The sequence below is a fragment of the Poecilia mexicana genome, unplaced genomic scaffold, assembly GCF_051168715.1.
Source record: "Poecilia mexicana isolate PSO_F unplaced genomic scaffold, ASM5116871v1 scaffold_2, whole genome shotgun sequence".
Lineage (NCBI taxonomy): Eukaryota > Metazoa > Chordata > Actinopteri > Cyprinodontiformes > Poeciliidae > Poecilia > Poecilia mexicana.
The window spans coordinates 35,397,853-35,422,819 of NW_028263371.1; the positions used below are offsets into that span (position 1 = coordinate 35,397,853).

A 24,967-nucleotide genomic window follows, 5' to 3' on the forward strand; every position below is an offset into this window, starting at 1 on the left:
AGAATCAGCATATTTGACCTCACCTGTTTGAGTTTCAGCCACTCGTTGTGTAAGGAAACATGACTTGTTCAAGTATTTTCTTGTATTCAGACTGATCCATGATCACTGGTGTTAGAGCAGTAGATCATAAACACCACAGCATGAGAAACATCCCCTTTCTTTAGAGCCTTTACCACAGTGCATCAAAGTTTAAAATCAGTGTTTGGGAAACTATCTGACAAACTGTCTGTGGCCCAAAAAGAAAAATCTGTCTTTTATCACTCCCTTAAATGTTCCATCATATATCTTTTGTTCAGAAAATGTTGATTATAAGGTGTTAACTCTTTTGCCAAGTTGGTTTTATTCAGCACTGTAAACTGTTCTAACCTCTACCACAGTTTGCGAGACTGAAGGACTGTGTGTCTACACAGCAAATTCGGAAGTGTCAGATTTCCAGTGCAAGTGTTGTATGTTAAAAATACAGTGTTAATTAGACAACGTGAGTGTTAGTGAGTGTTAAGCCGTTTTTACACTGCAAGGAACTGAACGGTATGGAAAGGAACGGTTCCACCCGTACTGCAGCCCTGTTGTGTTTGCATATACACTGAGGGCGCCATCGAAGCGGTACTGTACGTCATTATTTTTGAAACTAAACAATGTGGTTCACAACCTTCACCAGTTTGGGTTTTGAGTTGGTTGTTTGCCAACTACCAAGATAATAAAGAAGAAGAACAGCTACTACTACGATGACAACAACAACTCAACAATCGATGACATGGATTTAATTTTGCTGCTCATTAAAATAAAATACAGTTTAGTGAGAGCCAGCTGTCAATGGAAAATCAATGTCTGACTCCATAACAACCAGCGGCCAATCAGCTGCTGATTCTAAGCAGAACCGCTTGGCCTGCCCGATTGGAACCACAGCTCTTGTGGTTCCAAGGGGCCGGGTGGAACCGGTCATTAGTTCTAATGCAAACACGGTCTGCCCTACTTTGAAACCGTTCAGTTTCTTGCAGTGTGAAAACGGCTTTAGTTTCCCTAAAACTCACTAAAGAGTTCCAAAGAGTTAAACAAAAAGCAATCCAGTCCAGTGTTGAATTCTAAATTAACTCCAACAGTCTAACTCAACACTCAGTCTGGTGTTGATTTAGAAATCAACATCAGACAGTTCCTCCCACAATTATAACATATTTGTGACATCACTTCAGGGAAGGAGCTACAGGTAGGGTGGGGGTTGCAGCAGGCCCCCAGCCTGGACCTAGAAAGGGACCACATGGGAGGCAGAACATGCCTTCTGGGATCAACATTTTCTTTATAACATCTGATAAGAACTATAAAATGGAAGCCCTCTCCTGTTGAAAACTCTGTCTGATACCCCAGTAGCTTATATAATAGGGTGCCCCATTGTTGACTCATGGTTGCTAAAAACCTTACCAGATTGACTGATTTTAGTGACATAGTGAGTGTAAAATATTGAATAAAATGTTGTGCCATATGACTGGCTTTATTTTCACTCTTATATTTAACTTTATGACACACAAAACTACAAATGAATCGTCCTTATTGTCTCCAGGTGCATTCTGGGTAAAGCTTGTCACCAACGTCATTATCAGTCACTTGGCAACAAATGGCAAACTAGCTAGAGCATTTCTACGGATTACATTAACATGTTTTGAGTTTGTGTTGTTTCATCAGTAGCCTAATGTTTCTGTTCTTCTCTTGGTTTGTTGAACTTCATGTGAGATGGATTTCAAAATGACATAGTCTTATTGTTTTTTGTTTTTTTTTTACTGTGGAGGGAATCCATCTAATCATAAACTCCTGGTGTGGCCTTTCTCTGTGTCTGGGCTCATTAGTGTATTCTGTTTTAGTGAAAGGTGAAGGTTTACACTCTGGATGTTCGCTCTACGTCTTTGATGGATCTGTTTAAGTTCCTTCCAGTCAAAGAATGGCTCCTTTCATTTAACTGATGTCAGTTCACGGATTAAAGTCAGAATGCAGATTCCACATGTAGAATCTCCCACAATCCTCCTACCTGCTCTATTAATCAGAAGATCTAACAAGAATTTCTCACAGCTCTCCATGAAGCAGATTCTAAATTCATAACCATCTGCAGAATGCTGCAGTCCTCTAACCCCTACTTGCAGCTTTGGAGTGCCCTCAAATTAAAGCAGAGAGACTGCATTTTGAGTCTGCATTTATTACATAACTGAGTGGCATCAGAGTTTGTGCCTTTTTCTTTCTTACAGGAAGAGAAGGAGAGTTCCAACGACTCGTCCACAGCTTTTATCCCTCCAACAGAACCAAAGGCCAACAGTGAGGCGACGTCTGAGGTTTGTGTCCAAAATGTGGATAATATTGTTGTCAGTGGTCATAAAAGGAAGCACATGGTCAGTAACTCATGGAGGCTGTAACATTTAAGCACTGCTCACTTGTGTGGTAAGAGAATATAGAGATCCTTTCATGTTGTTTACAACACACTGTGGGACCCGGTGTGTTTTCTGCTGCTGTAAACTTCCTGCTCTAAGGTTCAACGTCTCTGTTCAGAAGTGGTGATCTGCATACTGTGGCTTGCTAAATTATCAATACTTTTCCTTGAACTTTTCCATATTTTGTTGCATTACATTCTCAAACATTAATATATTTCACTGGAATTTAATGTGAAAGACCAACACAAAGTGGTGTGCAGTTGTGAAGTAGAAAGAAAATTCAACATGATTCAAAACATTTTTTTACAAATGAAAACCTGAAAGGTGCGGTGTGCAAAAGTACTCAGCCCCCTCTTCTCTGAGTGCAAATGCAGCAGCTCTGTGACGGCCTCAGAGGTTGATTACTGGTATATGTGTGTTATAACTATGGCTGAAAAACATATAATGATATACATAAGCATTTCATATCAGTCAATATTGATAATTATTGATTTGTTTTTTGTTTTAAAACTCTAAAATCCTGCCAACCTGCTGCTGTGATCGTTCCTGTTTGATCCAGTTTTTTTATTTTTAAGCAGTTATGAAATATGATGGCAAAACCTGAAAGTGCTGCTGCACAAGTTAATTAACAAGTTGTTGCTAGGTAACCAAAATGTGAGTGAGTTAGTCGATGCCACCAGTCTTGTTTTGCTGGCTAGGAGAAGTTGAGCGGCTAGTCTTTCCTCTGCCTACAACCCCCAGAATGCTGTGCGATTTTGGATTCGATTTCAGTAAATTCAGACAGAACCTTCTTGATTCTTTCTGTGCTTCGCTCAACACGGACTGACTAGCCAATCAGAGGTAAACATAAGGAGAAATGCATCTCTCTTGACAGCCAATGAGAAACAACTTCTTAAGCTCAGAAAGAGTATATTATTGATTTATTCTCCAATGCACAAAAAGTTTATTTGTACAGCAAATCTCAGCAACAAAGAAGTTCAAAGAGCTTTTACATCACAGTGTAGTTAAACTTCATCTTATTAATATCACTTATTTCAGTTTGGTTTCTTAATAATTTTTCACATAAATCCTCTCAAAAGATTTACCCAAGTTTAAAAAATGTATTCCAGTATAATTCAGATTCAGATCAAAAACTATACTTTTCTTGCTGAATAGCTCAAGTACTTTGACAATATTCACTGAATCTGGATGTAATATGAAGTATGCAGCAGCAGAGCTTCTGATAAAGATCAAAACAACCTCCTGGATTTGACCATCGCTACGTTAAAGTCAAAGCATCTAATTCTGAAGATAACTTGTTCTATTTGGACTAACTCCTACATAATTCTTAAAACCCAGTCAATTCAGCCGTTAGAGATTTAAAACTCAGTTGTAATAAAATCTTGTGGTTTAGTGATGGCTTGGTGTCAACTTAAAATGGACACAATGACAAGCAGGAGAATTATATCATGACACAAAAAGGGAAGCAAATGGCAGCTCTGTTTGAGTGATGTATGCAAATATTTTTCAATGAATGCACCATTATGCAGAAGAGCAAAAAAAAAAAACAAACAAACGGAACTTTCAGAGTCTGAATTTGCATGTAAGGACAGTAGGCTTGACATAAAACAATCTGATGCCGATCTGGACTTTTTCCTTCAGATTCTGACTGACCTGCTCTGTGTGTTTGATGCCCAGCACCACGTCTGGATTATTTTTAGCTACATACGGCCGTTTCATATTGTCATCTGACATCTTCTCACTTTTTCTCAACAAAACACTTTTAGAATTTGTGCTTAAAATTTTGCATGTCTTGTCCTTTGTCTCCATGCTCCTTCACACCATTTCAGTTATAACTACAGGTGCTGGTCATAAAATTAGAATATTGTGATAAAGTTCATTATTTTCCATAATGTCATGATAAAAATTAAATTGTCATATATTTTAGATTCATTGCACACCAACTGAAATATTTCAGGTCTTTTATTGTTTTAATTTTGATGATTTTGGCAAACAGCTCATGAAAACCCAAAATCCCTGTCTCAAAAAATTAGAATATTATGAAAAGGTTCTCTGAACGAGCAATAAAAATAATCATCTGAATCAACAAAGTAACTCTAAACACCTGAAAAAGATTCCTGAGGCCTTTAAAAACTCCCAGCCTGGTTCGTTACTCAAAACCGCAATCATGGGTCAGACTGCTGACCTGACTGCTGTCCAGAAGGCCATCACTGACATCCTCAAGCAAGAGGGTGAAAAACAGAAAGAAATTTCTGAACGAATCGGCTGTTTGCAGAGTGTTATATCAAGGCACCTCAGTGGGAAGTCAGTAGGAAGGAAAAAGTGTGTCAGAAAACGCTGCACAACGAGAAGAGGTGACCGGACCCTGAGGAAGATTGTGGAGAAGGGCCTATTCCAGACCTTGGGGGAAGCAGTGGACTGAGTCTAGAGTAGAAACATCCAGAGCCACTGTGCACAGGCGTGTGCAGGAAATGGGCTACAGGTGCCGCATTCCCCAGGTCAAAGGTCAAGCCACTTTTGAACCAGAAACAGCGGCAGAAGTGCCTGACCTGGGCTACAGAGAAGCAGCACTTTGGACCACTGTTGTTCAGTGGTCCAAAGTACTTTTTTCGGATGAAAGCAAACTTTGCATGTCATTCGGAAATCAAAGTGCCAGACTCTGGAGGAAGACTGGGGAGAAGGAAATGCCAAAATGCCAGAAGTCCAGAGTCCAGTACCCACAGTCAGTGATGGTCTGTGTGCCATGTCAGCTGCTGGTGTTGGTCCACTGGGTTTTATCAAGGGCAGGATCAACGCAGCAGCTATCAGAAGATTTTTGAGCACTTCATGCTTCCATCTGCTGAAAAGTTTTATGGAGGTGAAAATTTAATTTGGTCTGGAATCGGCCCTTCTCCACAATCTTCCTCAGGGTCCGGTCACCTCTTCTCGTTGTGCAGCGTTTTCTGCCACACTTCTTCCTTCCTACTGACTTCCCACTGAGGTGCCTTGATATAACACTCTGCAAACAGCCAATTCGTTCAGAAATTTCTTTCTGTTTCTCACCCTCTTGCTTGAGGATGTCAGTGATGGCCTTCTGGACAGCAGTCAGGTCAGCAGTCTGACCCATGATTGCGGTTTTGAGTAATGAACCAGGCTGGGAGTTTTTAAAGGCCTCAGGAATCTTTTTCAGGTGTTTAGAGTTACTTTGTTGATTCAGATGATTATTTTTATTGCTCGTTCAGAGAACCTTTTCATAATATTCTAATTTTTTGAGACAGGGATTTTGGGTTTTCATGAGCTGTTTGCCAAAATCATCAAAATTAAAACAATAAAAGACCTGAAATATTTCAGTTGGTGTGCAATGAATCTAAAATATATGACAATTTAATTTTTATCATGACATTATGGAAAATAATGAACTTTATCACAATATTCTAATTTTATGACCAGCACCTGTACATATCAGAAAAAATATGATGATATTTGAAGCTCTGAAATGGTTTTAGTCACATTTAACTTTAACGCTTCACTGTCTGAGTCTGACCTCTGACACAAACACAACAGATTATGTCAGGGTTCTATAGATTAAGTAAAGTTTCATCAAAATAAATAGGAACTTCAGTAAACAAATATGTTCAAAAAGTGAAACTCATATGTTACATAAATTCATATAATATTTTGGTTAATTTTTATTAAGTTAATTAAACATTATCATTACAGACATGGTCTGGAAACTCATCATAATGTATCCAGTTGAGAGCAAATGCAGCTGATTTGATAATATTGATGTCCTTACCTCATCATTTTTACTGTAAAGTCTTTTGTTAATGCATATTTGCACTAGAAGTTAAATAATAGTAACAGCAAATGGGAATGTAATTTAAATGCAGAGATCAGTAGGAATATTGAAATATTGTCTGTTTTTGATTTATACTTTAATTTTCTTGTGAAAATATGAATCTAACTTTGTTTCAATAATATCCAGAAGGCACCTTGTCAGCACAGCATCATTTCTGGGTTATAAGTATCATCCTGTTTTTACCTGTCTTTACCAGTGGCACTGTATGATCTACTAATATTGGATGTGTTGTTTTATGATTCCAGTCTAACCGGACTAGAAATCTGTGCATGTAAATGTTTTGAGTTAATATCAATTGGATTTATTTGAAAAAAAATGTTTCCCCATTACAGAAAGACACATTCAATCATTTTCTGATCATCAAAAATTTTCTCAGTAAATACAACAAAGTGTTTTTTAATAATTTAGTTGATAAACCATCCAGTTATGTCTGGCCTAAGTAGAAAATGTAACAAACCTTTTTAGCAAATGATTCCCACCAATCATTGATGTTAACTGGCAAAGAGTCTTTTTGTCCCTCTCTTCTTTGTAAATTGTTTTAATTCAGCCACACAGGTGGATCTAAATCAGAACTTTGTTTAGGACATTTAGATATGTAATTTCTGGGGAACGTTTTAGCAAATGATTTAACCAAATCAGATATGTTGGAACTATCCCTATGAAAGCCATATAACCTTTGACCTTAACATTAGCAGTGAGGTCTGCAGAGCTTTCTTCTGTTACTTCCTGAAAGAGTGAGAGAGTGTTGTTTGTTTTACTGCTGAAGCTTCATATCATAAACCGTTGTTTGTATTATGTCAGCTTATTTTTCTCCCATGTTTTCTTTTTGAGACTTTTAGCCAACTTTAAGTTGTCAAACTGGTTATGGAGACCTTTAAGCAGCTAATGAATTGGTAATGAAATTTAAGTCAGCTTTCCAAACACTGTGATTAAGCAAAATTTATTTAATAATTAACAACAAAGTAAATTACTTTATAAAATTTGATTTATATAGTTTTTTTTCCCATAAGAAATGACACTACAATTTGTATGAGCTGAAAATGGATTTGTTGGGCATTTTATCCCCTAAATATAAAAAGCAACATGATTTCAGACATTATTTTTCTCAAAACTTATATATTATGAAACATGTTTCTGTGACACTTGTGTCCTTGATTTTATCAGAGGTTACAATTCCTTGTAGACAGGCCTGATTTGACAAAGTGTGTGTTGCAAACAGTGCTGGGCTTCGGAAATTTGACAGTTTATTTTGGTTGTATGGTGAACCCTGTGATAGTTCAAACGCCAAATGTACCTTAATATACGTGAATACAATGAAAACTACTGCTAGCTAACCTCCACAGCCTTCTTTATCTTTGCTTCTTTATCTTGCAGCCAATCAGCACCAAGGAAAATAAGCGGTACTCCTATTCAGCAAATTTTGAAGTGTCCCATCAACTCCTACAGAGTTAAATTCAACACTTTGAAAGTGTCTACCTTGGTCCACTCTGGATGGTGTAGAAGTTACACCATCCAGTGTTATTTGTGATAGAGTTGAATCAACACTCACAGTAGTTGAAATCAAACACACTTCAGTGTTAATCTACCCAACACTAGTGTATATTGTCAGAAGTTAACACTATGAACATGTTAATGTAACACAGAATGGTGTAAAGTATATATTAACATAGGAATCTGAGTTTTGAAATACTACTGGCAGGGTGTGCTGTATGGCGCAGGGGTTAAGCACAACCCACATATGGAGGCTCTAGTTTTCAATGTGGCTGTCATGGGTTCACTTGCTGGTCTTCCCCTTCTCTCATTACCCAATTTTTTTTGGCAATTTACTACCAAATAAAAACCACTAGAGCAATTAAAACCTTTTTTTCCCCCAGAAACTATTGGCCTTCAATAATCTCCAAATTCATTTTAAGACATTAGATGCTACAAAAATACCAGCACAATTCGCAGAATATAATTTACTTTTATTTGAAAACATCAAACAGCACTGACAGCAATATACAAAGGTCATACATTCATGGTACTTTGCACTGAAGGTGAAGTGTGCTTTGAAAGTTCATTGGAAGCGGCCATGGATGGTCTTGTGGCCTGATGGTGAAGTGTCTTTGGTGCTGCTCTTGTTTTCACCAACATGAAGGAGGAAGATTTCCAGCCTGGAAGGAAAAACAAGAAATATAGCAGAAACATTAGAATAACAAATAAATATTTTAAAAAGAAGTGTGAGCAAAACTAATCAGACTCACCTGTGTGTGTCACCATCATATACATTCAAATTACTCTGCTCACCTGGTTTACAAGATAAATCATAAAAAAGTCAGAAATAATTACTAAAGAAATTAGTCATTGTGCAGATAAGTTCTCCAGAGTCCTGCTAATCACCTAATAATTGTATTCAGGTGTGGTGCAGCAGCAGCTCATCTAAATGTTGCAGGTCAGTGGCCCTCCAGGACTGGAGTTTGACACCTGTGGCATAGATCAAGCCGATGGTCCAGCGCAGCCACTCCCCCATTTTGCAGTCTACAGCCAAAAACTTAAAGAAAACGACCCCACAGCTAAATAATGTTAACTCAAATGGCCTCCAGATTTTCCTGACAGTTTTAATGTTCGGTTAAGATAATAAACAGTCGTATATACCGTGATATCCAAACAAATAAACGTACGATAAGCGAACTATGTATATGAATCGATACTCTTGTGTAAACGGAAAAATGGAGCTTACCTTGTTATAATAAGCTCCAGACAAGACGTCATACTGCTGCCTCCGCTCTTCAGTGTAACTCTTCTTATTTACTTGTCGGTCACCTAGTACAATGCAGAATAAAAACTCTTCACCATGTGACTTTGACTGCAGGCAAGTGGTCCGACAGGTTCCACCAGCGCTCCTCAGAATTCTGATGGGGGAAGCCGCGAGACTGCCTGACGGACCCGCTGCATGCAGTCACTAATCACACCACAAGGTGGCTCCAAACAAACTCATTGATCAAAAATCTCATAAACACATACAACCCTACAATCATTTTGATCAAAACTCACACAAAGACACACACAAGCTTTTCTCTCTGTTACATCAGGCAAACGTGACGCAGCAGCGGAACAAGACGACGTCGGCCGGGGGGCGGGGCTAATGACCGGGCCCAAATAATAAAGCTCATGATAATTTAACCTTACAACATGCATACGCCCGCAACAGAGGAGCTAACAAGTTTCATTACCACAGAGAGCGACTATGTCATTTTGAAATCCATCTCACATGAAGTTCAACAAACCAAGAGAAGAAAATAAACATTAGGCTAATGATGAAACAACACAAACTCAAAACATGTTAACGTAATCTATAGAAATGCTCTAGCTAGTTTGCCATTTGTTGCCAAGTGACTGATGATGATGTTGGTGACAAGCTTTACCCAGAATGCACCTGGAGACAATAAGGACGATTCATTTGTAGTTTTGTGTGTCATAAAGTTAAATATAAGAGTGAAAATAAAGCCAGTCATGTGGCACAACATTTTATTCAATATTTTACACTCACTATGTCACTAAAATCAGTCAGTCTGGTAAGGTTTTTAGCAACCATGAGTCAACAATGGGGCACCCTATTATATAAGCTACTGGGGTAGTTCTATAAAAGAACCATTTTATAGTTCTTATCAGATGTTATAAAGAAAATTTTGATCCCAGAAGGCATGTTCTGCCTCCCATGTGGTCCCTTTCTAGGTCCAGGCTGGGGACCTGCTGTAACCCCCACCCTACCTGTAGCTCCTTCCCTGAAGTGATGTCACAAATATGTTACAATTGTGGGAGGAACTGTCTGATATTGATTTCTAAATCAACACCAGACTGAGTGTTGAGTTAGACTGTTGGAGTTAATTTAGAATTCAACACTGGACTGGATTGCTTTTTGTTTAACTCTTTGGAACTCTTTAGTGAGTTTTAGGGAAACTAACACTCACTAACACTCATGTTGTTGAATTAACACTGTATTTTTAACATAAAACACTTGCACTGGAAATCTGACACTTCTGAATTTGCTGTGTAGATTGGCTGATTTTTAAGCACAAGCCAGCAACACCTTCCCAAGCTCCGTTTATCTAATATTTAAGATATGTTTTACAAAAGAATTTCATGAATAAGCCGGTTTTCTGTGAAAAAAAATCCGCAAATAGGAGAACCCTCAAAACTGAGTTGGTTTTGCAAAATCATTTAGTTTTTAGCAAATCAGTCCTAAAGTTTTTATATTTTAGATTAAAATGAAAAAGGTGATTAAATGTCATTGCTTCTTTAGATCAGAATGTTTCAAAATAATCTTTTTTGTTCTCCTTGGAGCATCTTTGCCTCCTTCTCTAACCTTTAGAAACAAACTGTTCCAGGTGTTTAAGCTGCTCTTCACACATCCTCAAACCATTTTCCCCACTGAGTTTATTCTTAGCACTCAGGCTGAGGCTTTTTTTTAACCAGTTAACTGTGAAACTCTTTGCCAAAACAACTGTTGAAACAGAGATTCCTCTTGCCTGAAGCCCTGCCCATGTATTTAGATAAAGAAATTCCCAGCGCTCTGTATTTTACACCAGTGGGGGGAAAAACCCACTTTTAATACATTCAAACCCCACGTCATTGATTAATGTTCCCATTAGCTCTATTCACACACAGAGAGATGCTCACAAGACTCTATAGACAATTTGGCTCGGCTCTTTTCCCCAGATGCTGTTGACACGAGCTGTTCAGGGCGGGAGATGTTCTGCTGGAGATGAGCTCTCACAGCGGGAAACTCCAGGGATAAGACATGGGGGAGCATCTTTCCATGAGGCAGGACGCTGAGATCGCCATGTTTTCTCTACGCATGGCTATCTGATGGCTGGTTTCCGTGGATACTTGTATCAAATGCAGCGGCTCTTATCAGCACACAAATGTGCTGGTTCATATTTGCTTATCTTTCAGACATTTTAATGGTGAACCCAGACGCAAGTAAAGGCTCTGGAAAGAGCTTCTAAAGATAGCAGTGTGTGTAAAAAAAAAGGCTAGACATGTATGGCCTATTTGGCTTTTGTGATCTGACTTTGCAACCAAGACACATTTTAGGAAATATGTGAATTACGTTGAATTCACACCAGCCTTGTTCTTTAATCAAACTCTACTATGTTGGGGATGTTAATCAAACTCTGACCAATAAAAACCCTGGGCCTGGATTTGGTTGAAGTGAACTCTGGTGCAGTTTGAATGCATATGTGATTGCCAAAGAACCTTAGTGAGTCTTTCAGAAATTGTTTCATTGAATCAATGCCATAAACTTTCAAAAAATAATTTAAAAATTCAGAAAACAGAAATATTAAAGACAAAATGAAAAAATGTCATTTATAGGCAGAAGGTGCAAAGAAATTAATATATTACTACTACAGTACTACTATTAATAATAATGATAAGGCTAGAACCTCATCTTACAACCTTTATTTAATTCATTGTCTTTAATTATTAAAATATAAAAACAAAAGCAATATAAAGCAGTACATTCTACCCATCTATTAACTATTTATGACCTATCTCCAGAGGTCAACAGGTGAGAGGCGGGTTACACCCTGGAGACGCTGCCAGCCCATCACAACACAGACACACACAGGACAAACAGACATGCACACACACATTCATACCCAAAGGTAATTTAAAGAGACCAATTAACCCAACAGTCAGAGTCCCTGAAGAGAACATGAACGGTTCCAGCAGAAAGAACCTGGACTGGGATTTAAAGCCAGAACCTTCTGGCTTCCTTAGAAAAAGAAGACAATGATCAGAAAAAGATAAGCTATATGACAATGAACGGAAATATGTTGCTAATTCCTGAGTCTCCTGAATATCCTATGAACAGCACTAGAAAATATTTTAAGTAAAGTTTGTCTTGAATTAAATAAGAACAGAGTTGAAACCAGTTTCTTATACACACTGTAACTGTACACTCACATTTCATTATCTGACATGAATTCTGTTTTACTGAAGATTATCAAAACTGTTTCCTTTTTAAATATGCCTGAAGAAATAAAGATAATTAATTTTCTATTTTCTTTGTTCATCTTGAACAGTTTCCATATAGCTCTGTAGTAATTGGAGGAATTACCTCATGAACATGTATGATCTGGAGCATCTGTCCCTTTCCTCCTGACAGAACTGGAAATTATAACCAAAACTTCAATTTTATTTTATCATCATGCTACAGATTTTTTTTCTAAAACTGAAAAGATATTTCCTTTTGCAAATTTCCAAATAATTTTTTTGTCAATTTTGGAGTAATGGCTTCTTTCTTGCTGAGCTCATAACGTACAGAAATCATTTCACTTTGGATAATAAGACAATCTAATGACACAGTTGTATCTTGTTTTTTTCCTGAGGTTGATAGATTTTACAGCAGACTCATTCATCTGTGAGACATATACTGGTATATAACTGTGTGTAGTTCTGCTTCAGGTTTTCACAACGATCCTGTTGGATTAAGACTTCGCAGTTCTGGTCTTACTCTTGTTTGTTCAGCTCCACTTTAAACTGTCAGGATGGATGGAAAGTTTATTCAACACAAATGTTTGCAAACATGAAGTTCTTCAAAAATGTTCTGATTGGGAAATCAGACCACAATCATGTGCTTCTCTCCTCCACCCTCACATCAACTTGTAACCTTAGTCTGTGAGGAGAAGGTCAGCCAGGATGCAGTCAGTGAAGCACAGGAATGTAATGGCAGTGTAACCCAGTACATCATGGAGAACATCTGTCTGAATTGGGCCAACATTAGCTTTAACTCTTCAACTGAAAACACAAAAAGTGTGAAGTCTTCCTCCTTTGTCTACAGGACAATAAGTACAACTAATATTTTAACCAAACGAACATTAGCATATTTGACTTAATTTCTGCGGTTATCTATAGAATGTTTTCGTGCATTTCCAGCAACAAAAATTATAATTTTCTTTTAAAACTGTATTTAGCAAAGTATAATGGATGGGTGTCCCCAAGTGTGTTTCCAGGTAGAAAGTCGCTGGACGCTTGTGGCATGACTTTTTATAAAACAAAAATAACATAAAATAAATAGGTAATAAAAGATTTTGTTTGTTTGTTTTGCATGTAACATTTTCCATTTAAGAAGATATAAACTGCTGGGAGCAACAATAAGATCCGCTGCTGTGCTGTGTCATCCATTATATCCAGTAGAGTTCATCATTGAAATTCTATTAAATAAGCAATTTAAAATGTTGAGCCTCTGTCAGCAGACATTCAACTGATGCAGCAAATCAGTATAAAATGCAACATAGTTTATGGTCTTGATTTAAAATCCCAACTACATGGTTTTATATTCAATTAATTAACTGTCCATTCTTTTGTGCTTACTGTCTCATATTTGCTAGCTCAGTTACTGACTTGCTGTAGGAGAACATTACCTTTCACCTCAACCCTTTGCTCTACAGATGTTACACTGAGTTCCTGTGAGACCTTACTGATAATTACCTGCTTTGCTGCTGGAGAGGAGCTTCTGTGTCTCATAGGAATGTTTAAAGTTAAGAAGAACTTCACTTTAACAGGAATAAACCTCCAGTAGAGCCTGGTTCAGTGTGAGCAGCCAAATGATCACTGTCTACCATTAGCTACTCTAACTTTATGAAAAAAACCCATGAAAAAGAAAAGTTTTAATCCTTTTAAAAAAGAAATCTCAGTGAGATTTAATAAAACTCTTTACTTTTGATTACAGGCAGCTACAAATGCTAATCCAGTTGTCATGACAACGACATCCAACTCTGCTCTTACCAAGATGAATCCATCGTCAAGGTGGTCCAAGATAAAGATAGTAACGAAGCAGGCGGGTGATGAATGCATCACAGCGATCGAGATCGTCCCGCCGGTGGAAGGAGCGGAGAGGCGCTCCATCCCAATCAGCCGCCCCAGAACCGTGGCAAGAAAGTTTGCCAGCATCGCGAGAAGCCAAGTGAAGAGGAAAAGACAGATGGCTGCCAGAGAAAAGAAAGTGAGTGTTTACACTGAGTAAGCATGTGGTGAAAATGTAGTGTTGCAACAACATATTTCCATATACTGTATCCAAAAAGCAAATTTTTTACTGTATGACTTTAAAACAAACTAAACTTTTACCATTTCAGATCATCTGATTTACCGAAGTTATTCACATACACCTTTTAGGCTCCATCCACTAAAGTCCTCTGGGTTCAGGCCTTTCCTGCTCACTCTGAAACAAACCATTGCATATGTGAGCAAAATTTGTCAATATTACATTAATGTTGAACGATTACATTTTTGCAATTGTAGTGTTTCCATTAAATAAGAAACGCAATTTAAATCACGTGTGAATAAGTTTGTCAATGCGTTACAAAAACATGCAGTGTCATGATCCTCCAACTACTTCCTGTTGTCTTCTTTGTGGTTTGCGCCAGTGGCAACATCCGGCTGTTGATCATGTGACTCATGTGATGTGGAAAAAAAAAATTCCATTGCAGTTTTCCCAAATAAACCAAAGAACCACCTAATACTAGCACCACAAACATTTTACTGAAAAACATTTTGTTTCAAAACTGGAATGTTTACTTTTGGGTATTATAGATCAATGGATCTATACCCTCGAACTTTAACTTTATTGACTCTAATTTGCACAGATTGTTTTTTTTTTCTTGATTTTTTTCTTCAGAAGAGCTCAAAACTTACATTTTTGTTTCTTCAGACATGTCTCCAAAGCTCTTGTTTCTAAGTGGATTCCTGAACTGTAATCTGGCTGAATGTTTGGTTTGGAGTAATGGCTTCTTCCTCTCTGAGCCTTTCAGCCTATGGTGGGACACGACTGGTTTCACTGTGGATGATGAGTATCTTTATAAAGTCTTTAGCTAGTGTTCTGGGCATGGTGTGAATACTTTTAACCCCAATGTTCCCTCCATGAAGGGACTTTTTTTTCTTTTTTCAAATATTGGCTATTAAATACACACTTTCACACTTACATGGCAACACAATTACAGTAATTGTTCTTGGTTTCTGTCTTCTGCTTCTTGACCTTTTTCATCTTTCATTTGACCTGGCAGAATGTGTTGGTGGATTTTCTGAGGATGTTTCATGACTGGCTTAACAGAAATTGAACTGACTGTGTAGGGTCATTTTACTATAAAGTAATGGCTTATACACAATGAGCCATTTTTTTCTCCAGTGAGAAAATAGCTACTGGGAGAACTCAGAATAATATCCAGTTATTTGTGTTATTCAATTAGAGCACCTTGCCGTTGTGTTCCACAGGGACATTATGTTTGAGCGAAGCAGTGGGCCGTGTAAACACATGTGGACAAATCTTGTTATGATCCAATGTGGTTTATCCAAATGATAAGCACTCTGAAGCTTTATTTATGCAGGAGTGAAATTTCCTGCATAAATACTATTAGTAAACTCAGCAATACATAGAGTTGTGTTCATTTAGGCTAAAGGCTAACAGCAGCCTGTTAGCTTTCATGGGCTGTTAGATTTTTCTTCATCATTTAAATCTGCTTTTTGTATTTACTCAGGTTATCTTTGTTGTCAATGTCAAATTTATTTATATAGCACTTTAAAACATGTATAAAACTGTACCAAAGTGCTGTACAAGAACGTTAATAAAATTAGCAGGATGATCCTAATCATTCTGGTTTGACAAAGAAGGATTCTGTGGCCTGTAATGCTGCAACAAGTCAGACACAATGCCAGGTGTGTGTCATTGTTATCCCAAAAAAACAACAACAAAAGTTAAGGTTCGGTTATTAGGATACCATCACTTGTATCTCAGCCCTGACAAATAAACACCAGACTGGAAGAAATGTCAATAGGATGAAGTAACATTTGATCCCAAATGTTGCTAAGTTGAACTGAAGTTTCTCAGCAGCAAAAATCAACTTTCCCAGCGTCCTCGTTTCCTCTCCTTTAGAAGCGCTCTGCCAAACTGGGTGTGAATGAGGCAACAGCTATGATGTTCTGCAGTATGTCCAGTTCTGGCCCTACCATCTGTGTTGATGCTATTACCAGCAAAAGTTGTCTCATATTTCAGGAGAAGGTGGGTAGTCAGCAGAGTGACTCAGATGTTGTCTCATAACAAGGTTTTTACTTTCTCTCTGTGAATAAGATTTCCTCCCAGTAGATTTTGGTTAACTACTGTGATGAATAAGTATGCAGCTGATGTGTCTTTCTCTCTGTTGACCCTGTGAAGGAATAGTGACCTTGGTTTGCCTTATGGCTCCAGCACCTTGTAGCCCTGAACCCAATTAGTTCTACTTTATGCTACAGTACATATAATGATGCAACTAAGGAAAATAATTTATCTATTTGAATATAAATGTGTAAAGCATTCAATATCTTCAGGAAGTTGCAATTCATGGTATTTTAATTGTAAAAATGCTACAAAATAAATAGCTTACAATTTTTTCTTGACTAATAACTCAGTATAAATGTCTTTAAAAGTCTTTCATCATATATAGATATTTTTATCTTAACACTTTAGCTAAAATCAGTTGCATGATAGCCCACATAGTGTAGAAATACACAGAGTGTAGAAACACACAGAGAGTGGGTTAGGGTTACACTCTGTGGGCTATCAGTATATTATTAAAATGAACATTTTCTGTCTAATATAACAGTGTTGTTTCGACATGCTTTCTCCATGAAGCTAGTAGACAAGAAAAACATGAAGCTTTTCTACTACTTAAAAGTAGCAAACATCCCAGAGGATGTAGGCTAACACTACATGTTTTGATATTAGCTTTACAGACGTCTCAATGATGATGTTGGTCTGAGATTCTCAGTCATAAAGTGCTTTCAGTGTTTGGAGGTCCGAATCACACAACTCTTTTTTTCTACCATTTTTTCTTACTCTCAGTATCAAGGACTTATTTTTGGAAAAGAGATTTCTACCCTCTTCCTGTGACGAATATTATGGATTTGAATGTTATAGTGTAAAAAGTAAACACACACTTGAAAGCATTCATGCTTCTATGATGATATTAACAGTCCAGTGTTGACTCAAGACTATATATTTTTTTGTTTTCATTTAGAGTACATTAATATGTTTTCAGTCTTTAGGTATTACATGAAACACTTTTAAATATTAATGATTACAGTTTACTTATCAATCGGTACAAATATTTTTTTCAAACAAAAGCATCAGGTGCCTCTCTGTTTCTAGGAAGCACAATGGTGAATGTTTCCTACAAAAGAAACCTTCCTAAGTGGTAAAATTATAGCTTCTTTAAGTTTACAGTAATGTTATTAGTTCCTCTTGGTTTTCACTTTCTTTCCAAATTAGTGCACCATGCAAGGAATGCATTGTGGTGATGTGACTGACCAGAAAAGGATTTGCTGTTAGTACCTTGCACATGGTACCGTGTTGAGTTAGGGATGTGCATGAATGATCAGTACCATACCTGGAACTCTGTTAGAAGTATTTGAATCATGGCTGCAGAAAAAGGAAGGGAATGGATGAGCTCACGACTACACAGAGCAATCTCTTCATGATTTTATCAACAAAAGAACATCTGTGGCTGCATCATTGTTGTTATCACACAGCTGATCCACCACACTCTGATTGCACTGCTGACGCTTTTTTAGAAGGTCTAGCATGAATACATGCATTACTGGACCATATTGCTTTTCCAATCCCCACTTCATGTAGGTTTTGCCACTGGTAGTATTGGGTTGTTTTGCTTATTCAACCTGTGCATAAAAGAGCACAGCCTCAATCTCCATCATAAAAAGAGAGGGTGAAGCACACACCTAATCCTACATGGCTGTGTTTCACAATGACACTGCCCTTGAAGTACAATAAATCCACTTTTTCATAAATGCTCTTTTTTTTTTTATATATTGTAGTTGAGTTGAAGTTGGTTCTTTCTAAGCTTTCTTGCATTTCATGAACTATATTCACTCAATAGTTGGTTGGGGATCCATTGACATGAAATACTTCATGATATGGAGGCAAGACAAGAGACAAGACTTTGGACCACCGATCCGGTCCAAACCTTTGTCTCCTCAGTTCAGATTAGCGGCTTCTGATGTTGTCTCTGGTTCAAGATTTAACTGAAGGAACGTGATGGTTACTGTCCATGTACTGGATATGTCTGAGTGCAGTGGCTCTGGAAGACTCCAAGCCTTTGGTTCTTCCTTTCCAGTGAAGGTGCTTTGTTTCACTACCTTCTCTAGGTTGTGGTTATCCCTGTTCTTCCAGACTTTTTCCCTTCCATTTTACTTTCCACCAATACGGTCGCTTTCAAGGATTTATTTTATTGCTCTCATGTTATTTTCTAAGAAACAAAATTTTTGGTTTTCCTTGCTTTCAAGCTACAATCATCCAAATAAACAGAAATAAACTCTTGAAACATCATGAAGGGAATAAACAGTTTACTCCTGGATGGTTGTGGTCTGTCTTCTTACCCAAAACAGACCACAACGTAGGTCATGTCCACCAAGTTACACAGAGTCTCATGTCACCTGTTCAGGTATTGGACAGGTTGGCATGACAACAAGCCTCTGACTATTATTGAAGTCCCCAGTGCCTCTACTAGATGTAAAATCTTTGTGAAACAAATGATGCCTCTGTGCAACAGGCTCTAGCAGCAATTAAAGATAGAATTCAAAACAGGTTACTTGTAGTTATGTAAAGACAGAACACTGGTTGATCCCTTGAAATAAATGTCTTTTTTGCACTTGAATAATTCATATCTCTGTTGAAAGTAAATGCCTTTGAAAATGCTTGGTTTGAATGCAAGGGCATAATGGCATTCACTGCTTTTATTCACATAACACTGAATCATGTCCTCCTAAAGCTATTATAGCTGCAGTTTACACATACAGTTGAAACCAGAGATTTACATTCACTGTGTAAGAAGACTTTTTCTCTCCCTCTTTCTTATATTAAACCTTCTACTTGCAAGATACCTGAATAATAAAAGAGTGATTTTTTTTTATTCTTTAAATTCTGAGATTTACCTGCTTTTAAACTGTATGATGTTGGTCAAATGTTTGGGTTTCCTTCAGCAATAGTTTGTTGGAATGTTGGTCGATTCCTGACAGACACACCTTTTCAGCTCTGCCCACCGATGTTCTCTGAGGCTGAGGTCACGACCTTGTGATGGACACTCCAAAACATTGACTTTGTTGCCTTCAGCCATCAGACCACATAATAGATCTACAAAACTCAACATTCTTGTCCATGAGTGCATTTCCAAACTGTAATCCACGTCTTTTGGAGATGGCTTCTTCCTCCCTGAGTGACCTTTCAGACCATGTTATGACAGCAGCTTGTTCATGAGGTTTATAGCTGCTGTTTTGGCATTGACTCACACGTTTCAGACCAAAACCTTTTCACATCTGGGACATGTCTCCTTTATGATCTGTATGATAACTGGATATTCTTGCACAAAATTGTTTGAACAAGTGAACTTTGTGGAAAATTGGAGTCAAGAAACTTTTGCCTCAGTTTTCTTCAGCCTTCTTGATACTCTACTTCTTTTGCATTTTTTATGTTGACACACAAGGCAGTGGTGTGTTTGTGGAGTTGCATTGAAACACATCCACAGGTGATCCAATTTGTAACTCAAATGTTTTGTCTCACCTCTTCATCATTATTCCTCATTAGCTAACAAATCCATTGCATTATCTGGATTTTCAAAAGGCACCGTAATCAGATTTTAACTTCATCAGGTATGTTTAGATAAAAGCAAATAGACAAAATGTTCCCTCTGTGTCTTTTTAAAGAAAATAGCAGGTATCTTTCATTTGGAACTGCTTGTACCTTTACTCTGTTTTGCTAAGTCCAATCTTCTGCTCTCTCTTTTTTTCTTATTCACTGCAGGTGACCAAGACCATCTTTGCCATTCTCCTGGCTTTCATCATTACATGGACACCGTATAATGTCATGGTACTGATATCCACCTTCTGTCAGTCCTGTGTCCCTGACACCGTGTGGGCGATTGGCTACTGGCTGTGTTATGTCAACTCTACCATCAACCCAGCTTGTTACGCACTGTGCAATGCCACATTCAAAAAGACTTTCAAAAACCTGCTGCTGTGCCAGTATAAAAATATAGGTACGAGATGAGATGAAAGAAGAAGATAAAGGGTGGGATGGGAGGGGAGGGTTATGGGAGGGAGAGATGTAAATCACGTCAAAGGAGGAACAGAGGAAACACTATAAAGGTGAGTGACAAGAAGACTGGATGAATAGAAGCATAAAAGTGTGAAATTTAACGAGTTCTGGCATATGGCGGGGGATATGCATCTATTTATTCTGCAAGTTAAAGCAAACAGGCGAGAAAGCTCCCCAGCTTCCCTTTACATGGATCCACAGAGTGGAAAAGCTGCTACAGCAGTAAGACAAAGTGAATGTGGGCTGGGAAAGAAGGAACAAGTGTAAAGTGTGGAGACCAAGAATGGAAATGAAAGCTTGTAGAGGTAAAACTAAAACAGAGCGGCGGAGTGGCGCTGTTCAGATTTGAGTGTTTTCATGTAACACTTTGGATATTCTGTCATTGTCCCCATGATGAATTATTCTCCAGCAAAAATCCCCACAAAGTCATGCGTTCAAGTTCTGATGTAATGTGAACTCTATTATATCAAAGTACCGAGGGCAGTTGTGTGGGTAATTGGCCACTGGCTGAGTTGTGACAGTTCAACTATCGACCCAGACGGGTAAAAGTTGGTGCAGAATCATTAAAAAGTTCTTGATCCTGCAGTTGATCTGAAATCAGCTATTTGTACAGAAAGGAAACAAGAGATGGTTTAAAATAAGGGAAAACAGCTAGCTGTGCTTCCATTGACCATATAATTGCGCAATATGACATTTCAAAAATAAATTTGCTTAATAGAAACATGCCAATTTAAAAAAAAAAAAAAACGCATTTGTTTTTTGATTTAAAAAAAAACATTTTAGCACTAGGATGAGGTGGTTTTTTTGGCAGTATTGAAATTGGTTTATCTTGCAAAACTGCAATGGAATCACTTTTTTTCACATGTCACATGAGCAACAACTGTATGTTGCCACTGGAGCAAACCATGAAGAAGAAGAAGACAGGAAGTAGTTGGAGGATCATGATGTAGCATGTTTTAATGAACAAACTTAATGTGTGATTTTAATTGTGTTTCTTACTTTATGGAAACACTGCAATTGTGCAATTTTCTTTACTTTGACATTAGTGGAATATTTAAATTTATACATTTATAATGGAAACTCAGGAAGAGGCTTCACACTCCAGAAATAAGTTTCAGATTTAACAATTATTGAGACATAACTGAAATATCCATAGCAAGTTTCAATAGAGTCTGGTCGGGTCCTGCTCAGCGATTAACACTAGAAATGTTTTTAGTGAGGGTTTAGAAGCTGAAGCTAAGGTTCTCTATAAGGTTTCTTACTCCTCTCATGAGTAACTCCAAAGATTTTCCATTAAGTAACCCAGACACATAAAGGAATTTCTCTGGTCTGTTCACGACAAAGTCAGCGTAAGCGCCGTGTTCCATATGTGACCCACTGGACAGATGAGAATGTTAAGAGGAGAAAAGAAAAAGTGTTTCAGGAAGTCTCAGAGTACGCTGGAAATGAGGCCATCAGTGACTGAACCTGGGGCAGAAAAGAAAGGCAGCTCTGCATATCACTGCCTTAGAATCATATTCTACCTGATCATGGTGATAAGTTTGTCACTTGGAAAGAGAGAGGACATTCTGGTGTTTAATATTTCTTTAATTATGGATAATATATTAATTTAAATCCACCTGATTAGCACCAATATGTCAATGATTTCTAAATATCACTCCTGCTAATATTAGTGTTTAGATGTATTAGCCCATTTGAGTAAATAAATTTTTAATATTTAGTTTTGAGATTTATTGTAAATATCTCAGTAAATAATTTTTTTTCAATCCTCCAGTTAAAGTAATTGTATTTCTTCTATCATCAGAAGAACTACAGTGTTTAGAACAGCTTTTTTTAATCCTACCATATAAGGTTAGGAAGGATTATATTTATAATTCAAACGGCCACAACACATATTAAGTCTTTATATTTGAAGATCTAAAAGTCCCAACTTGTGCAGACATCATTTCTGTAATTATTCCCAGTAGCTAAACGTTACATGATAAGAGATAAATAATATGTCTATATCTTTATTTATTTGGCTTTGTGTTGGATGGGCAAACTGTTCAGGATGTAACCTCGCCTCTCTCCAGCTAATCGGGCACAGACAGTGATAGATGGACAGAGGTTTTTATTTATTCCTTATACACTCCCCTTCTATTGCCACCCTGAGAATCTGCCAAGATTGAAGAAAAGACAGAGAAGGCAATAATGTTGTGACAGTGAGCTAACAACGTATTGCTGGTGCTGGTATTGGAGCAAGTGTTGGAGGATTGTACAAGTCTTTATTGGCTGCTGATGATGGTTAGGACTGCCTCTGGTTTAAAAATCTTTTTCAAAATCTGAATTACAGGTTCAAATTATTTCATACTGCTCACAGATTTGTTAAAACTCCTTTTCTGACTTGCTAAGTCTTAATTCTGTCGTTTTTTGGGGGGGGGTTGTACTTTAACTAGACGGATCATACACCACCTGCTACATTAGACAATTTGAGGTTTGTGATATGTTTAGCTGTGTTCACCATAGTGGATCTCCTCTTGTGCTGTGAAAAATCATTTTCGTCTTACACATTGCATTAGTTTTTGCTTTTCCTATCAGATCTTAAAAACCCCTTAACTGCCACCTTCGAAACATTTACATGTTAGTCAGTGGGTCCATAACAGGGGTGGGCAATCCTGGTCCTGGAGGGCCAGTGTCCTGCAGCTCTTAGATGTCTCCCTGGTCCAACACACTTGAATCCAACAGTGAGTCACCTCCTCAGTGCAGTCAGGTTCTCCAGAGTCCTGCTAACTACCTCATTATTTGACTCAGGTGTGTTGAAGTTGAGACACATATAAAAGTTGCAGGAGACCGGCCCTCGAAGCCTGGAGTTGCCCACCCCTGGTCCATGAGGACTTCAATGTCCTCATGACAGTTAAAGGGTTAAACTAAGGTAAATATTAGAGTAAAAGGAAATTTGGCTTACTCTGCTTTGTTGGTATTTGTGTTCAACCAAAGTGAAATGTTAGCAAACATAAACTTGTCTGAGGTCAGCCCCATCATCTCAGCTGGACTTAAATTTGGTCTTTGACTAGGCCAATTGAAATCTGTCAGTAGTTTTTCTTCCAGTTTTTGTCTGTTTTAAAGGTAAAATTTCTTTGTAAAGTCTTTTACTTTAAATATTATTTTAAAAATCAGCTCTCAAAAACTGCTTTTGTATTTCAAAAACATCAAAACCTATTTGATGGACTGAGACCTTCAAATGTCAACAGCAACAAAAAAAACTCAACAAAACAGATTCTTCAATTTTTCAATCCTTTTTATCCTTTTTAGAGGCTATAGATGGAGTTCTGCTTGAATTCTTCTCCTCTCTACCCTCTCAGACTGGATCATTATTGTGAGATTGAGTTCGGTAGAAGTTCTCTCCACTATAAAGCTTAAAAGCTCAATTGATGAGCTTGACAGTGACGCTGTTCAGGCTTAGCATAATAGCAGATGGCTGCAGATTGCCGTCTGTCTTAGAAACAAAGAAGAATTCTTCTCCCAGGAGAGAAGAGGAAGGAACGGTTCCAGCTGCTACAGATTCATTGATGTATCTCTCTGATGCCACCCTCACAGGGCGAGCGAGTGAGCTTATATAACTTGCCAGTGGGGAAGGCACCAACTTTAAGTAGCAAGGGCGAGGTGGCTGAAGTCACTCTGTTTATTGAAAACAGATCACGATAAGCAACAAATTTGAGAGGAAGTCAGAGGGGGAGTGATGACTACAGAGGGAGGAAGATTTGCAGGCAGGTGGATTAGAGAAAGTTGCTGCTTCTTAAAATCCTACCAGCTAACAAACCATGACAATTATAGAGCTTCATTACGATATTTTTCAGAATAAGAGGAGAACTGAAGTGAAAGGTGGAAGAAACCCTGAAGGAGTGTGCAAACAGGTTGTTTCTGTTTTGGGTCGAATCCTGAATCCTGTTTCCTCATTTCCTCATCATTCTCAGACCTTAGCCTGATTCTGAGAGGAAACGTCTTTCAACTGCTAATTATACAAAAACACTTTGCAAATATTAAAATTTTAATGAGAAAATCAACACTTTGATGTATCACCTAACGTTACGTTTTTGGCATATTATATCTGGAACTGACATTTGATCTATTGTCAATTTTGAAAAAAAATCTTCTTAATTTAAAACATTTACCATGGCAACAACAACAACTAGTGGAATTTGTAGTTCTTACAGAATGTGTATTTTGTAATACATTCTGACCAAGGTGATTTTTTTCACCTCAGTAAGAAAATGTTTGGCTCTAATAATTAAATGTAACAAAAGATCATTAAGACCATAATATGTAATAACTAGCACAAAATGTAATGAAGTCATAAAATGCATTTTGAATTGTTTTGCCCTGAACAACATAAGTTAGTACCAGCAGCTCTTTCTATGATTCTGAAAAGATAACTACATGAGCAAAAGTTTGGCATTTATTGACAAAGCTTTAAATAACATGACTGTTATTGGAATAATAATGAGTAGGATGAAGATAAACAGTTTATGATTGTTTATTACATAATGTGCCACATTATTACATTATCATTTTTAAATAAGAGCTACCGCTGCATTTTGTAATAATAGTCACAAAATG

At 37.6% G+C, this 24,967-nt stretch overlaps 1 protein-coding gene across 1 annotated transcript in view; it reads left to right on the forward strand.

Annotated features, from left to right (window-relative positions):
- chrm4a (cholinergic receptor, muscarinic 4a) overlaps window positions 1-24,063 on the forward strand; it is a 39,264-nt gene extending 15,201 nt beyond the window's left edge. Inside the window, exons 5-7 of the mRNA XM_088015109.1 lie at window positions 2,232-2,315; window positions 13,967-14,239; window positions 20,078-24,063. Of these exons, the coding sequence (XP_087871235.1) occupies window positions 2,232-2,315; window positions 13,967-14,239; window positions 20,078-20,323 (603 nt within the window). The 3' untranslated portion in view covers window positions 20,324-24,063. The remainder of the gene's footprint in view (window positions 1-2,231; window positions 2,316-13,966; window positions 14,240-20,077) is intronic.
- Window positions 24,064-24,967: the final 904 nt, after the last annotated feature.